The sequence below is a fragment of the Anarrhichthys ocellatus genome, unplaced genomic scaffold (assembly GCF_004355925.1).
Source record: "Anarrhichthys ocellatus isolate YVR2014 unplaced genomic scaffold, GSC_Weel_1.0 scaffold5, whole genome shotgun sequence".
Classification (NCBI taxonomy): Eukaryota; Metazoa; Chordata; class Actinopteri; order Perciformes; family Anarhichadidae; genus Anarrhichthys; species Anarrhichthys ocellatus.
Genome location: NW_022280035.1, coordinates 3,838,170 through 3,854,646, shown reverse-complemented (window position 1 = coordinate 3,854,646; position 16,477 = coordinate 3,838,170). Strand labels below are relative to the sequence as shown.

Here is a 16,477-nt window from a genome sequence, read left to right as displayed (position 1 = left end):
TCTCTCTCTCTCTCTCTCTTTTCCTCTCTCTCTCCCCCTTTCTTAAATTGACATCGGTCTGGCTCGAAACATGATAACAGAAAAGCCTTCCTCCGCTCCGCGCCGCCGGGCTGTCCTCAACCCCGATCACTTGAAAGTCGTATAAGCGAGGCGTAAAGAGGAAACAGGATCGCGCGGTGTCCTACCAGCGGGTGCTTATAGGGAATAACAAGAGACCTTTATACCGCACGCACACACACCCTCTGCATGTGCTCTCGCGCGCATCGTAGCTCTCAGAAAGTGCTCGTGTTCCGACTGTAGCTGTTAAGTTAAAGATGTATATGCACGCTTTGATACGCGCGAGCCTTGGATTTGTAGGTTTCTGCTTGGTCGCCTTTGTCCAACAGTCCGCTTCAGGAAGTAAAACCAGTCAAGGTAAGTTTTCACGTCAACAAAAAGCAAATTTTTCTTTCCTCCTGATGGCTGGGAATGATCGGTTTGGTGCCTAATTGATAGGTTTGTTGGATGATTTTTGGAAAGCCGGCAGTGATGACACGTGATCAGCTGTCTAAACGAATGGGACTTTAATTTAGGCTTATTAAAACAAGTAGAAAAAGAAGAGTATTTGGGATATTAGAGGTTTAAAGTGAAGTTTTGGATCAAACGATTACTCTGTTTGATTCAAACAGGCTCCTTCTGTTCATCCACTGACTCATTTTGCAATCACTTAATTTCTTTTTGTTGTTGTCTGTACACTCAGTTGTTTGTATTTATGCGGAGAAAAAAAAGGCTTGAATTGAGTTTGACTAAGTTCTCTGTTGCCTTTGATCTTCAAACGGCATCATCAGTGTGAACAGTTATGTTTCATATCTGATCCTGCAGGTGATTGTAGTGAGACTACCGGGAGGTATTTGCCACGATCCAGACAAGTATTTGACACCGGCCTGTAACACGCACACGGAGGAGTCTCTGTCTGTCAGACACTGCAGCTACAGTGCCGGCCTGCTCAGCTGGCTGCCCTCTTGCTCTCCTCTCTTGTGAGAAATTATTCAGACCAGACAAGGGCAGCCTGAATTTAAAACCCCCCGGCACCTTACAGGAGCAAGAAAGACACGGTGTTACACACTCAATTTGTGATCCCCTCAGCCTTTCTCCTTCAGGGTTTTTTTTTTTTTTCACCACTTCATTTTCCCACAATGCAAATGCCAAGCCAGAGCTGCCAGGAGTATATGCAAAAGAAACGCCGGGGTTTTTTTTTTTTCTTTTTCTGTGCGAGTGTCGATTGTGGCCGGTGATGTTTCGCACACACAAAAAGACATCTCTCAGGCGGTCGACAAGGCAAAAAGGGGAAAGGGGGTGGGTGACTATTTTGCATCCTGGGTGGTCTGCCCCCACTTGTGGGAAAACTCAATATTTACATTTTGCAATTAGAACTACTTTTTTCTCACTTTATTTTCCACAACATCGATTACACACTTCCCTGTGGCGTGGAATGCCGCTGCGTGAGTGTCGAGGGTCGGCCGTGGCGTGCACCTGTTTCTCGGTCGGCAAGCGAAACGGCATGGACGACCGCTCGCTCGGCTTCTCCTCCGGTTCCTGTTTTGTCGGTGCAAGGCGAGCAGCTCGGCAGCGACGTGCTCTCTGTGTTTGGCTCCGGAGTTATTTGTGAGCATATTTTGTGCCCAACTGAAAATAAATATTGCGTTTGATGTTTGGTGGCAACTCTGTGGCACTGACACGTCTTCAAGCTGGGAACCATTTTGGAAAAACTGGAGGGATGAGCGATGAAGACTTAAAAGAAAAAATGCACAATTTGTCATCTCAATATTTATTCAATGCAGATGTTGCCGACAAGAGCCTTTGTCTTTCATCAGTCAGTCTAATCATGGCACAGTGTTTCAGGCCTCGGTCATTACTCTAAGAAAAAAAGGGAGCGAGGGAGCAGTGGAATGAGGGAGGACATTGAGGATGTGGTGGAGAGAATGACAAAGAAGGGAAAAATGAGAGAGAGAGAGAGAGAGAGAGAGAGAGAGCGAGCAGCAACAAGCGAGGAAAAAGAGAAGGAAAGGAGAGAGGGGAGCCATGCACGTCATGGCAAATCACTTTCCCTCGAACGGAGTCGGGAGCTCTTCGTTAATGCGGCGGCACCAAGGCAACGGTTGGTGTGGGGCTGACATGCTGCTGTGGCTGGTTGTGTTGGTGTAACCTCTGCTCCGGGGCCTGGGGGTCTAAAGACGCGGGGCTGCCTGAGCGCGTAGGAAGGCCAGATCCAGGCCCGGGCACACTGTGGGAACCGAGCAGCCTTGGCAATGTGAGGCCCAAGTGACGGGGAAGCTTACCTATAGAGATACTGCTCGAGTCTCCACTATGAGCGAGAAGGAAAGGAAGAAGAAGAACCCCCCCCCCTCCATCACCCACCCACCCCCAACACTCACTCACTCACCCCTTTCCTTTTTCACCCAACTCTTGCTTTGTTTGCTTTGTCCTCCGCTTTCTTTTCCTTTGCACTTAATGAAGTAGCTGTGCTTTTTCTCTGTCAGCCATAAGCAACGGCTGCATTACACCCAGTGTGTCAGAAAGCTCGCTGTCAGCCCGTGCGCTATTTATATTTTTGCAACCAAAAAAAAAAAAAAAAAAAAAAAAAAAAGCAGTCACAGTGCACAGCTCTCCTCTGTCCCCTTCGTTGCTTTCCCCGGTCCTGTCCGGCCCATTATGTGTTACTTGACAGAAAGCTGGATATGCTGCAGGTCTGTGTAAGCATGGAAGTGTCAGCGTGTGTGTGTGTGTGTGTGTGTGTGTGTGTGTGGTGTAATTGGGACAGTGAGAGAGTGTATAGGCTGTGTCTGTGGTCGCTTGGACCGCTCTTTGAAACTGTATGTGGAGCCGCATAAAATAACCATTTTAATGGGGCTTTTACTTCTGCCCATGGCCTTGAACTTCTCTGAAGGTTCGCTGTTTAGCAGCAAGACAGAAAAAGACAGACGGGTGGACACTCTCCTTTGGCGCTCCTCTTTCATCACCTTCACTCTCGTTTGTCAGGCTGTACGGTTTCTGCGTTGCGTACTCCTGACGAGCTCCCGCAGTGGTGTTTGTCGGGCTGTTGCTATTATCCCCTCACAGACTGGATGTGACTTTATAACAAGCAGACGCAAAAGTCTCTATTTGCCTGCCAAAGGTACCGGAGCACAATTTTTTGGCAGTGAAATTTTTAACAGCCGGCAAATGGAAGATGCGTTCAGGTCAGCCAGGGGGGAAAAAAGACTCTGTGACTTTGAAAAGTTTAAGTGGCAATCTTGAGGATTTTCATTTCAATAAGTGTCTGTTAAGTCACTATTGCTGAAGGAGGTAACACAGTGGTGATTGAGGCTATGGCCCACTGATGAGAGTATTGCAGTATTTGCAGTATTACTAACTGGGTGTCATTGTCAGTGACATTCCTGGAAAAAAATGCTGTTTTACAGTTTTTCTCCACTTAAAAAATTGGACCTATGTACACAATTCTGAAAACTCGAAGTAAATGTATCAACAAAAAGACTCCAGACTGCTAAAGTCCAGCACAATTTACTTGTTTTCACACAAAGAGAAATTCTAAATCATCCAAGACTAAAATATTTACATGCTTTAATGTTAAAAATATATATATTTATTTTTATCTCGACATGAAAATGTCTCTTTCTACAACATTGTACCTTAAATGTGTTCTAGTAGAAATACACATATGAACCTGAAAATGAGCATGTCTTCTTTAAAGATTGCCACTTTAAGGACTTTGTGTTTGAGGACGTTGCGGTTTTGATCGCTGAACGTAAGTGGCATGTCACTCTTTAGTCTCTCCTACGCGTTACTTCTCACTAAATTAAAGCAGATGAGCTCCGAACAGATACATGCCCCTTTACCCAGACAAAATGTACTCTCTTGTCTTCTCTCTTTCTCTGCAGCGGGTATGCCGTGTCAGACGGTTGTGTTCTCGTTATGATCGGAGTGTTTGAGGCAGGTTGAGCCTCGGGGTAGCCCTCGGCCACTCGCTGATGAGTGGGTGGAGGGGATCAATCCGGCTTCACTTTACCACTCGGCTCAGAAAGCATCTGCCTGACAAGTGGTGCTCCAACACCGCTGTACATGTTGTTACAGAGCAACCGAGAGATTATTATCTTGGCAGTACTTGAGTGGTGAAACACTTGATAACAATTCTGTCCAAGAGCAATGCGGTATGAATCACGAAAAACGACTTTGATCTATGGGTGTGTTGCGAGTACAAGTGAATGTGTCTGACTGCGATGAGTGATTTTGGACTGGATATTAATGATTGCACTTAGCAGGCAGAAGTGTTTTCACTTCTCAAAATGAGGCTCTACGATAGACAGAATTCTTTAAAAAAAAAAAGTAATGGTTCAAGTTTTTTTCTGCTTATTTATTTTCTTTAGTTCCATGGCCAAGTTGCAGCTTGATACACATATTTTAGTTTAGTTTTAGGGCAGGCAGGCGGCAGCTACATACAAATCCAGCACCGTGTTTACAGGCACATGTAAAGTCGAAGCTGTCTGGTGTGAGCTGTGACCCATGGCGATTCAGCGGGCCCTCGTTCTGGACAGTTGCTCACTTTCATCCTCGCCACTGGAATGTAAAGCCGAGACATTTTCCTCTCTGCAACAGACTGTCAAAGATTCTGGCCTTAAGAAATGTGACTTCCCCACTCAAGGTCTCCAAACTACAATCTCAATAAGTGCACTTTCCAAATGATTAGCATTTAATCCATCCGTTTCTCCTGGAAATAGTTTTTGTAATAAAGCTGCATATTCGCTAGACTGACTTTCTTTGTTAAAATAAGAAATATGGTTTTTATTCCACTCTGTTGCAAGGCTAAAGTTCTATACTGCCTTTCTATTTAAGAATGTACCACCATCACATAAAGGGCTTCCAGCATTAATTTATATATAGTGCAAAATTGTATCCATTTATTGGAGTTAGATGACAAGATTGATGCCACCTAGAATGACCCTATTGATCGGCCGCAGTACTACACACTTGTGCATGCAGCTGAGAATAACTGTAGCGTTGTGTATGTTTGTAGTGTAGTCCCGCCTCCCACCTCGTTCACTGGCCAGCAGGTTGTGGTTGCACAGGTACGCGACACGTTACTAGCAGCCGGCAACCTCCGGTTCTGCCGAGGGAAGCCAATGCGGAAGTGTCTTAAAACTTGCATTCTCTCTACTGAACAGCAGGGGGCGACTCCTCCGGTTACAAAAAGAAGTTTGATTGTATAGAAGTCTATGAGAAAATATCTCTACTTCTCACTTGATGTATTACCTTCTCCAATACAGCATGATGTTCATTTAGTAAATCATGGTCCCATTTAGAGTACAATAGACCATTAAGCGTAGTATGCTTGAGGGCGGGCTAACTGCGACAGGTCTGCTGATACCAGAGCCGTATTCGGCATCTCTACATTTCTTCCTTCACATTCCAAATATGGTAACTTCTGTTTATTGCTTGCGGAAAAAAAACAACATAGCGACAGCTGTAATCCAAGATGGCAACGGCGTAGTCGCCAAACTCAAGGCTTCATAACGGCAGTCCACAAATCGATGGGTGACGTCACGATGACTACCTGCACTTCTTATATACAGTCTTTGGTTACTAGCATCCGGTGGGCTTTTCCTTCAGTTTGCTTAAAATTATATTTAATAACTGCCTCTTCTCATCATCTGCATGCATATACTGAATTATCAAATTCTGTATGCTGTATGAATGATGGGTCACAGCCAGACGGAACCTAACCAGTCAATGTTGCCCCCCGGGGGAACCCACCAGCTGTTGAGATTGCTCTGTCGTGGTACTTTTCTCCCTTTCTCTCGCAGAAAATCACCTTATCAGCAGCTATAGCGAGGCCCCTGCGACCACTGTTTTACCCGTCACCTCATTCAGAATGCTTGCAGGGCTGCAGATTTGCTATGCAATAGACGAGAAGTAGTTGAATCACCCAAACTTTCCCCGAGAACAACTGCTTTGTGTGCAACACCAGTGTCCAGTGGTGAAAAACATTGGAACCCTCACACTGAGGAGTGCAGAGAGCTTGTTTATTTAGCGAGGCTTTAATCGGAACAATATGTTCCAAATGAGTCCTGTGATGCTTCTCTCAACTGCGGCATTGTGGTTAAAATTAGAAAACTCTTCTCTCCAGCTCCCATCTCTTCCCCTCTCACCCTGTCAGTGGCCTTTGTTCTCTGTGCAGATGCGGCACTGTGCTGACAACATCCCTGTTGGTTTCGGGGGAGGATGGAGTCAGCGTTGACGGCACTCTGACCCCACAGTCTTAAACTCACCTCCAGAGCCCTCCTCACAAGCCGCTGATGGCTCGCTGAGGAGCCTCAGTGCCGTCCCTCAGCCAGCTGCGTCGGCTCGTCTTCATCATTAATCCTCTAACCCCCCCCCCCACCCCACTGCAAAGCCCACGTTTAGTTGTTCTGTTCCATTACTCACTGATTGGGGATACTGTGACTCGGGAGAAGATATCAGTGGGACTGTCATGTCAGTCTCTGTACTTTTCCTGGGCCTACGGCTGTCGCTCCACCATCCTTCCTCCTCTTTTGCCCTCTTCCCCGCTCCCCTCTGTGACCTCTCGGCTGAATAATGGGGCTGCGTCTCTCTTTGAGCGTTCGGGGGTCAGCGAGGGACGTCATTAGGCCGGTCTGCGGTGGTCAGCGTTGTTGGAGGGGGGTTGGGGGTCAGAGAGAGCCTTGTTTACAGACTGTGTGTGTGTTTACATTCCTGATGGTGAGCGCCAGCTTTAGAGACTGCTGGAAGTGAAAGGAAATGCTCTTATTCTGCTTAGTAATGGAAAAATCCAACCCAGTACATCAAGGAATCCAGATGAGAAAAAAAAAAAAGGCTAGTTATTTATTTGGTGGGTTCTGGCCAATGCATTCTGGGTAGAAAGGGGGATGACTTCACTGATGAATATGAGACTTCCTCAATGGACAAAGGCATGGGGAAAAAAAACAAATGACCCTCTGCAGTATTTAATCACCCCCGCTAAACACCAGATAGATATTTATTGCAGACTGTAACAGTTTATACTGTTGATTACTGGCAAGCACTTGTTGTTCATGGCTTTGCGTTTTAAATCATTACACCGTCCATCATGCAGGCATGTGGGCTGCAACCAAGGGTTACTTTTATAATCAATTAATCTACCAATTATTTTCTCGATTAATCATTTGGTCTATAAAATGTCAGCAAATTGCAAAGAATGCCCATCACAAGTTCCCAGAGTACATCGTAATGTTCTAAGATTGCTTTTGTCCGGCCAACAACGTTTTTCAGTTTACTGGCACAGAACTAAGAAAACAAGAAAATATTGAAATTGCTGGAATCAGATCTTTTTGTTTTGTTAATTGATCAACTACTGATTGTAGCTCTGCAGGCATTCAGTCCTTTTTAGCTTAATCTTCTCCAATGATCACAGTACCTGACATACTGTGGTGTTACGTGGTTATTACATGGTTACGTGTGTCGTTCACATGTTTAGGGTACTTCCATATATCCAAAAAGAACAGAAAAGTAACACTATGTATAAAGCAGTGTGTATTGTTTTATATTGCTGTATACGGATGGGGACATGCTTTGCGTCAACTAGCAGTCTAGATAAGTGGAAGAGAGCTTTTTAGCTTTTTTAAATGATAAAAACTGTCAAGACAAATACTTTTACAATTATATAAACATATTTAGAGTTGTCAGACATGACATTGTGCTTCACTGATTAATCACAGGCTACAGTTTGAATCTAGCCAGTAACACATTTTTAGGGAAACTACGCAGCAGGAAGACTATTTGAGACGTCTACATGGAGGAAAAAGGCATTTGTCAAGGTTGAAAGCTCTCTCAACATTTGTTTTAATTTTTAATAATAATAACTATTAAAAGGCAATGTTTTAAACTAAAATGCCAAACTTTTGTTTGTCATACATCATAGCAAACTTCATATCTTTGGCAAATATATCCCAGGAAAATCTGAAAGAAAGTTTTGTCCCAGACTTTCCCCTCACATTTTTCCCCCCTCATGTGAAGACGTCCCCTCACGCAGTCTGATTGAAATACCCTCGGCGCAGTGATGGAGAGGCCATCAAACGCTTGATACGTCTGTGTGAGTGAAATGTTAGCGTTACGTGATTACGCTGTCTCACAGCATTTAAACGAAGCATGTATCCAGTCAGTTCCAGCCCGCTGAACTCCCCATTTCTGAGCTTTTGTAGTTAATGTCTGCTTCCCAGTTTACACAGAGAACCATTCACTTTATACCTCAGTTTGACAGGAAACAACTAAAAATATCACACTTCTGCTGTAATTGCTACATTGCCATCTTTAGAGTTGGTACTGTATCTGGTTAAAGCAACCACCAATGAATGTAATTGCTGTGTGCAGAGGGCAGAGTGTCATGTCAGTTAGCTCTGGTTGTATAAATATAAGGCACACAGCTGGACTCGGTGCCGACCTTTCCGTATATAAAATACGCTGCACGAGGCCAAGAAGTCATTAACGGTGGATGACACATGCCAAGAAGGGTGAAAAATCCCTTGAAAGGTACAAATGAATTTCTTGTCACTTTGGCTCCTTATGGGAAACGCTTACAAGTTATGCTCAATTATTCAGTGTGGTATGCATTAGACCTCTGACACTTGAAGTGTGTCATGACAGCCTCTCTCTGCGCTCTCTCAGTATTACTCTATGATTCACTTAATTACTGTAATATGTGTTTTTCTTCTGGAGGTGGTCCGGAGGTCTGTGAGTCATAGTCTATTAAGGCCACACATGCTAAAGGAAAGGCACAGCCCCAGCTGCTGGGTCTATGATCGAAATCACAAGAAATCCCCATTAATTACAGAGTTTGAGCCTTTTTTTTTTTTTTTTTTTTTTTGAAATGAAGCAAGGTGAGTCCGCTTGCTCTTTACTCTGCAGTCTCCAGGCTCGTCTTTGTTGCCGTCTGTTTCGTTGGAAAGAACACACTCGCGCTTATAAAGGCATCAACAGACTGATGAAGCAGATATGAAGACCTTGAACGTGTTGAACAACCCAAATAGGCATCCGTTATATATCAGTGTTTGCATATTACAGAATCAGACAGTTGTCAGATCTAATTCAGCAATACTCAGAAGCTGAGCAAGATCTTGAACATATTGCTTTATGAAACATCGTAGAATATTAAAGGGTCACTATTTCCACTACTTAATATATAGTAGGTTGGATTATTTATTTCACAAAGGCTATGCACGTGGAAATATAAATTAGATGCCCCAAAATGTTAGAGCTCTACGTCTTCAAATGTTATAATTTGCTGATTTTCCTGGTCTTACATTATAGTTGAATGAATAAAGTAATGTTTGTAGAGCAATACTAAACTTTAAACATAGGAATTGCTGTCTGTCTGTATGTAAGTGTGCATGTCATGTTTGCAGACTCTCATGTTTCTTGAGAGTCAGAGTCAGTTGGTTCAATTTGGACGCACAACACAACCAAACTCCTCATTGCCCCCGGAGTCACTATGTTACTATGAGTAACGAGCGGCTCTCGGGAACAAGTCTGCAAGCAGCAGTTCGGGGAGCCAAGCCATCGGCTCGTTCCGAATGGGCATGCGAACCTTGAATGGTCGCTTCACTCGTCGAGAAAATAATCCGCAGATTATTCAATTGCGAAAATAATCTTCAATTTATGCCCTAATATGACTAAAGAGGCACTCCAGCCATTGCACTAGTACGAGACTCACAAGAAGCATATTACAAAAGAATTGATAAAATACTTGCAGCAGAGGTCGAGATATCTGGACTTTAAGCCTCAAGTATTCGTTAAACTTTTCAGAAAAACTTATTTCATTCAGTACATCCATCTCCCTTCAGGACATTATACTGCTGTTTGAGTAGTACTGTCTCGTCAGTAATCTGAACTTCATGTGTAAAATTGGTGAAGTATCCCCTTTAAGGAAAATACACAACTAATGAAATTTAAATGATAGACAATCAGTAGATATAAGGACTGAAAGTCCCGGGTATAAACAAGGTGAAGGCACAGAAAGTCTTTCAGCATGTGAACATGAAATTGACCTCCTTAAACTCAGCTCGCATGTTCTTGTTCATTTTCCCTCCGGCCTCAGATTAATCTGAGGCTTCATGGTTAGTGGACACAAGCAGGGAGGGAGCCGGGGTTTTGAAGTCGTGATCACAGTTTCTGAAAGCACAGGATCAGTCAGTGGTCGTGATTCCTAAACATTTAGAGTGTGTGAAGGATGAGTGTAAATATCCCGAATGGAAGCAGTTGATATTTTTATTCACAGGTTTTTAGAGGCTTGCTGGACAACCAACAGTGTGTCCCTTCATTAGCTGAGGGGGATCTGGGCAGGGGGGTTGGGGCGAGATGCAAAATTTTGTGTTAATGTTGACGTCTGCATTTCATCAAACCCTTTTTTTTTTTTTTCTGCTGCCCTGCGCATTTTGAAAATCCACAACACCCAGCCATAGTTCCTGTCCTCTCCCCAACCTTGTCCTCACTTCCGCTCATTAGTGAGTAACGTATATAGCATGTAGACACATTCAGTATGCTCTTATTAATGTGATGTGCTGTGCATGTGCTACATTGATTTAAAGAAATGAGCAGTTTTGATTTTGGTTCATCAGATTTTGGTTTAGCTTATTGTTTACGTTGATGTTTGAGCTGTGCAGAATGACGTGTGTGCAGAGTTCATATTCATCTGCTGGAGGGGAATCGTTTCTCTGCGCTCACTTCAATCGGAGTTTAAGATGAGAAAATACAAACATAACTTTGGTAAATCTCAACTAAGTTGGAAGCCAGTCGAAAGATCGACTCTTCGGTGAAGGAGGAGACATCTTGTACCCAGCGGTTAAACTTTGGAAACGAACAAAACAATATTTGCATATTCATAGATTCTGGATTTTCCGATGTGGGTGAGGGAGTTGAAAACTTCATTGAAAGCTGGACCCAGCCAAGATTTTAGCTTAAAACATCACAATTAAATAGTTGCCGATTAATTAATTATTATTTGATTTGTGTAAAAAAATAAATAAATAAATAAATCAAATCTAAATAATTTTTTTTAAGCAGTCTTTTTGTTTGTTTTAAAACATGTCTGGAGGGGATTTTGAAGTGCTCTCTCTGCTGCTCTGCACCTAAAGTAATTATCCTGACCTTAACCCCATCCTGCACAACCACAACCCTAAGTATAGTGTAAGTGTGGTTCTAAGACGCATAATTACAATACTTGTTCCTTTGTAATTATGCGCAGTACGACAAACGCTGTGATCCGAGGAACACCTTTTTTATGGACTTGAACCCGGCACCCTTCCTCCTCCGCCGCGAGAGGAGCTCGTAGAAATGATTTCATCTGAAACTACTTTTGTCAAGCAGGAATGTTTTGTCTCCAATGCGAAACCCGCAACTGTTCAAACGTTGGACCGAACCGTTCTGGCTGACTGAAGGCATCACTTGGTCCATATTTTTTGACTATCATTTAAGTTTGCTGGTGTCGGCGTGAGTAAAGCTACACCTATGGGTGTCCCAGCTCCACTCAGTCTATTTCTGTATCTGAAGGAAAGGTGATGGGGGGGGGGGGGGGCAGGTTTGGGGCAAAGCAAACAGCGAGGGTCTCAACACTCAAAGTAAACATTGCCCTATGTTTGAACTACACGCCTTCGGCCCTACAGTTCTCCCACACACTCGCGCTCTGCCCTCTGAGTTTTATTCCTGCTAACACCTCCTCGAGCCGGCCCAGCTAAATGCACTGCTTATCCCATGGTCCTTCTCATAAATCAGGGAGGAAAACCACCTCGGACAGGGTCTCACCTCTACGGCCAGCAGCTCTGACTTACACGTAGGGACTACTTCAGAAGAAACAGACTTTTCAGAGTAACTTTCTTAATAACCATCTCCGAGGACATTTGGATGTTGTATCCAGCAAATGTGACACAATTCTAATAAACCCTGTTTATTTACCGTCGCCTCCGAAAAATGTAAAGTCTGCTTTGCTGAGTCAAGAGCATGTGACGATGCATTTAGGGATTTGGGAGTTCGACACGCGGCAAAGTTTAAAGTTTTATTGAGCATACAATAGAGCATGAAGTGAATCGGTTCACACGCTTCATTACTGTTCAACTTGTTTTCATCCAACAAAATCATTGAATTCAGAACTGTGAGCATGTCAGTGGGTTTAAACGCAGACTCCAGCTATTTGTGGCTTTAATGTGTTCAAGTGCATGAACCAGAGGAGAGCTGCAACAGCAGCAATATTCAAAATGACACATTCCCCGGAGGAAACCGTTTAAACATCTGAGCGTTGCCCAACATCTCTTGCTTCTCTGGTTTTGTTGTTTTGGCTTTGTTTATTCATCCTTGTCTCGAAGCGCCGGCTTCATCCTCCGCTGCCTTAACTTGTTCCCAACAACTTTAATTCCTCAACACAAAAGAATGAATCTTTTCATCTTGGGCATGAGTCAATTACCAAGGCGGCATTACTGAGCATGCTGCATGTTCTTTCCTCAAGCATTCAGAGGAGCCTCAAAGAATATATTGATTCTGACATGTTTATTTCCATGGAAAAGACATGTTAGGTTTCCAACAAGACCAGCACAATTATCTTTTGTCGTCCTGGAACACTCCCAGTAACTCTTATGGGTGGATTTTTTTAGACAATGTTTTGACGGACACGGGCTATTGTAGTTTGCGGGCAAGGGTTTCTTAATTTGTTTTCATTACATGTTGTACAGCTCACACCAAAGGAAATGGGAATGTGGGAGTCACAAATTGCTTGTCTCATTGTGTCCCGGTTGATTTCCAGATCTTGGTAAATGGGCTTCTCACTGTAGACAAAACAGTTTTCACTGACTGTTATTTCTCTTATGTTCATATTCACTGTTAGTGGAGTGTTAGCCCGTGCTGTAACTGTACCATGCCACCAAAGTTTAAAGTTACAAGTAATAAGTTACTTGAGCATTGTCATGAATGAGCACTAAAGCTATTAGACTGACGGGTCTAGCAGAATGCGCGATACACAGTAGACAGACAGACACAGAGATGCACACACACTCACTAATGCACACATGACCAAATACATGATCTCCTGGCGGAGATGATAACGCAATAAAACTGTTTGGGATGCAAATTTGAAGAAGAAAAAAATCAGAGCTTTGGCGAAAACCGACATAATTGACTGTTTTCTGCACTCTTTGTACATTTGTGTTTTAATTTCACCATTGACCTTTTAGCTGATGTGTTTTGCTGTCAATCTTTGAATCGTACTCGCAGTTTTCGACCACGAGAGTGTGTGTGTGTCTGTTTCTCAAGGGGAGTGATTTTCGGCAAACCTTGCAGACTGGTGAGATAAAGAGAACTGATGCTCAAGATGGGAACATTAATAACAAGATGAAAAGAGAGATTCTTTGATTCTGTCATAATGAAAATTAATTACAACAGAGCACCAAGAAACCTGGCAATAAGACAGATATTTTGTTGTGATTAATGCCTCTATTGAAAAACCCTTCCTCACACGGCCTCTCCTGCTCTTATCCTGGAAGACAGAAGACCCAGGCTGCTCCTTAAGGAGGATCTATATTGTTCTCGCATAATATAAATCGATGCAGGGCTCGGGGAGCTCTTGCGTCACTAAATGGCTTTGTGGAAACTTGGCAAGAGAGGAGCCACAACTGTCTCAGGTTCTATATTCTTTACTGAGTGTTGCACAGAAATGTAAACACTATACAAACACACAAAATCTGACAAATCTTTAAAAAGAATGTTACAAATGTATGAAAAAAAAAAAACCTCAGCTGGTATCACTTTATTTGGACAGCTTCAGTGTTCATGCTCAACCTTTTGTATCAGCTGACGAAAAGCAGATGCTTAACATGTCATTTTGACATCTCCATTTTGACTCAGACATTTAATAATATTGAGGAAAATGTAGCGTGGCTCTCAGGATGGTAATGTCGGCCTGTCAGGCCTGCTCTGGTCCAGACTAAATTATTGAATAGTTGGATTAAGATTAAATTTTGTGCACATATTGCCTCCAGGGGATAAATCCTACTGATTTTGCTGATCCCATGACTTTTCCTCCAGAGCCAGCAGCAAGTTGACATTTTTTTTTTTTTAGTGAAACGTTCCAACAACTATTGGATGGATTGTAATTTTTATTGATTTTTAACTTATTACAAATTTCAGTTTGATTTAGAATGAGGTTTTCTTACCTCTGGAATTAAATCAGGAAGTTAGTTTCAAACCCATTAACATGTGAGCATGTTGATTGTGGCTGTGGTTACACTTATCCTTCCAGTGTGACTTTTGTCATCCGATCGTGCCAGGACGCATTAACTGTCGAGTCTGTACACTTTGAGGTCGCATCTTGCTCTCATTGCGATCCGATCAGCCAAACTACATGCTCGAGGTGACCTGGCTCGCATTGAGTTCGGATCTCAGTGAGTCGTGGACCACATGTGGGCACAATCCGGACAATGTATCAAAGGCAGGTCTCGCATCATCTACCGGGTCTCACGCGAGAAGAGAAAAAAAACGGGGGCTGGAGCACAGCTGAGACCTGCTGTCTGAGCCGAGTTAAGTTGCTGCTCATGAAAAGCCAACATTCTCTAATGTTTCTGCTTCAAAATAAAAGAGAAGAAAATAATGGGACTTTTATTTTGTGAAGAAAGAATTTAAAGGAAAATATGTTTATCTCTGAATCAGCAGGTATATTCTTCAATAAAAAAAGGAAAAGCTATTCGGAAATGAAATGTGTATATCTGCCGATCATAGCCGATCAATACACGATCACGCAGCTCTCATTGGAGCGTGGACACGTATGCGGAGACAGCTGAGTTCCAATCCCAAAAGTCGCATTGAAAAGACAAGTGTAACGACGGCCATTGTTTCCCTGAAACCTCTGCAAACTATGAGTGAAATGTCACAGTAGGATAAGTATGACTCTGACCTGGTAGCTGTGTCTCCGTCCTGTAGCGATACCAGCGTTAACACGGTGCCATTGTGATGTTTCCACTATTTTGGCCTGAAGGTGTTGAGACCAATTGTAATGGCTATTTTACATTCAACACTGTGACACAGATTTTCAACGGACTTTTGTGCATTCTGCGCCGTCGCCGTCCCATCTTCCACAGCAGACTTCATGACCTCCAGGAATAGGCAGATATAGGCAATATGCTAAGCTCAGGGGTTTAGGTTGCTGGTCATTTCCCAGTGGGATCAGCCGGCTCCTGCAGAGGGCTTGTGATAAGAGTGGATATTGGAAGCTATGTAAACCTTGTTAAGCTGCCCTTCCCCTGTGTGCAGGGGGTAATCCTAAACACCTGGGCTAGTTAACTGGGATTTGGTGGGATTAGGGGCTCCGTGAGGCAAACCTGATCATGCTTCTGGTTAAATCCATTTCCATTCTTATCTTTTCACATTCTCTCTTTTTAGAATTCAAACTCAATCCAGCAGTTATACAACAGTTACCTTTTTATATAGAGCTATTTTTATGTCTGCCCATATCTGTTAGTTAGGGTTATGAGAATTGGTCAAGCATAAATGTGATCCATTAGTCTGGGCTTGAACATCCCACTTTGATTGAAGTTAATACTGTGCGTTACATTTTTATATTTCAAATGTGTGTTTTCATCACCTCTTAGTCTGCTTGTTTTAAAGGGATGGCGCTGTTGGTCTGTCGGTTTGTCCAGACTGAAATATCTGAACAAGTATTGGATGAATTTTTGATCAAATACCTGCAAAATGAGATTGCCAAAATGCATTGTGCATTGTACAGGCTTTTTTCTAAGGCAGAGGTCCAGTTGGTCTGTTAAAGGTCACTGCAGCAAAATCAAGTGTTTGAGTTCCTAGTCTTGGAACAAATGGCACCAATTTAACCAGGCTTAACCTCACAATCATGGGGATATGATTTGTATTAACTTTCACTGTTTTTGTCTTTTACTCTTGAGTGGTGAGATATAGTCCTAATCAACTACATGGAGTTCGAAATTCCAAAAATCTGTATTTTGTCGTATAACTATGTCGCCATCAACGAGAATGTTTCCTCTTCATCCACTAACCGCCCCTCTTTCCTCCTTCCTAGATGTGGACGAGTGTGCAGAGGCACTTGACAACTGCAGCATCGACGCCATCTGCCAGAACACCCTGAAGTCATACAAATGTATCTGCAAGTCGGGCTATAAAGGGGACGGCAAACATTGTGAAGGTAACTGTTTTAACGGATTCATCTGCTCATTTCCAGCTGCGGTTCGAGGCACAAACTCCTGCTCCCCTCTGTCAGAGCACAGGGAGGATTTGACTGTACGTTGAAGTTAAAAAGGGAACTTTTCTCATGTTGATTTGCCTTATCCATCTGAACGTAAGCCCCCTGGGCCAGTGACAGGCTTGATAAGACCTTCTGTCTCACTCAACATAACTCATTAGCTTTAAGACTCTCCCTGAAGAGGGAGGAGAGAGACGAGGGAGG

The 16,477-nt window shown here is 43.2% G+C and overlaps 1 protein-coding gene across 2 annotated transcripts in view; it reads left to right on the top strand.

Moving 5' to 3' along the window:
- Window positions 1-16,477, top strand: part of scube3 (signal peptide, CUB domain, EGF-like 3) — a 66,934-nt gene continuing 50,457 nt past the window's right edge. For both annotated transcript variants that reach the window (XM_031844555.1, XM_031844554.1), the window contains exons 1-2: window positions 1-414; window positions 16,094-16,216. In XM_031844555.1, coding sequence (XP_031700415.1) covers window positions 315-414; window positions 16,094-16,216 — 223 coding nt within the window. In that variant the 5' untranslated portion in view covers window positions 1-314. The remainder of the gene's footprint in view (window positions 415-16,093; window positions 16,217-16,477) is intronic.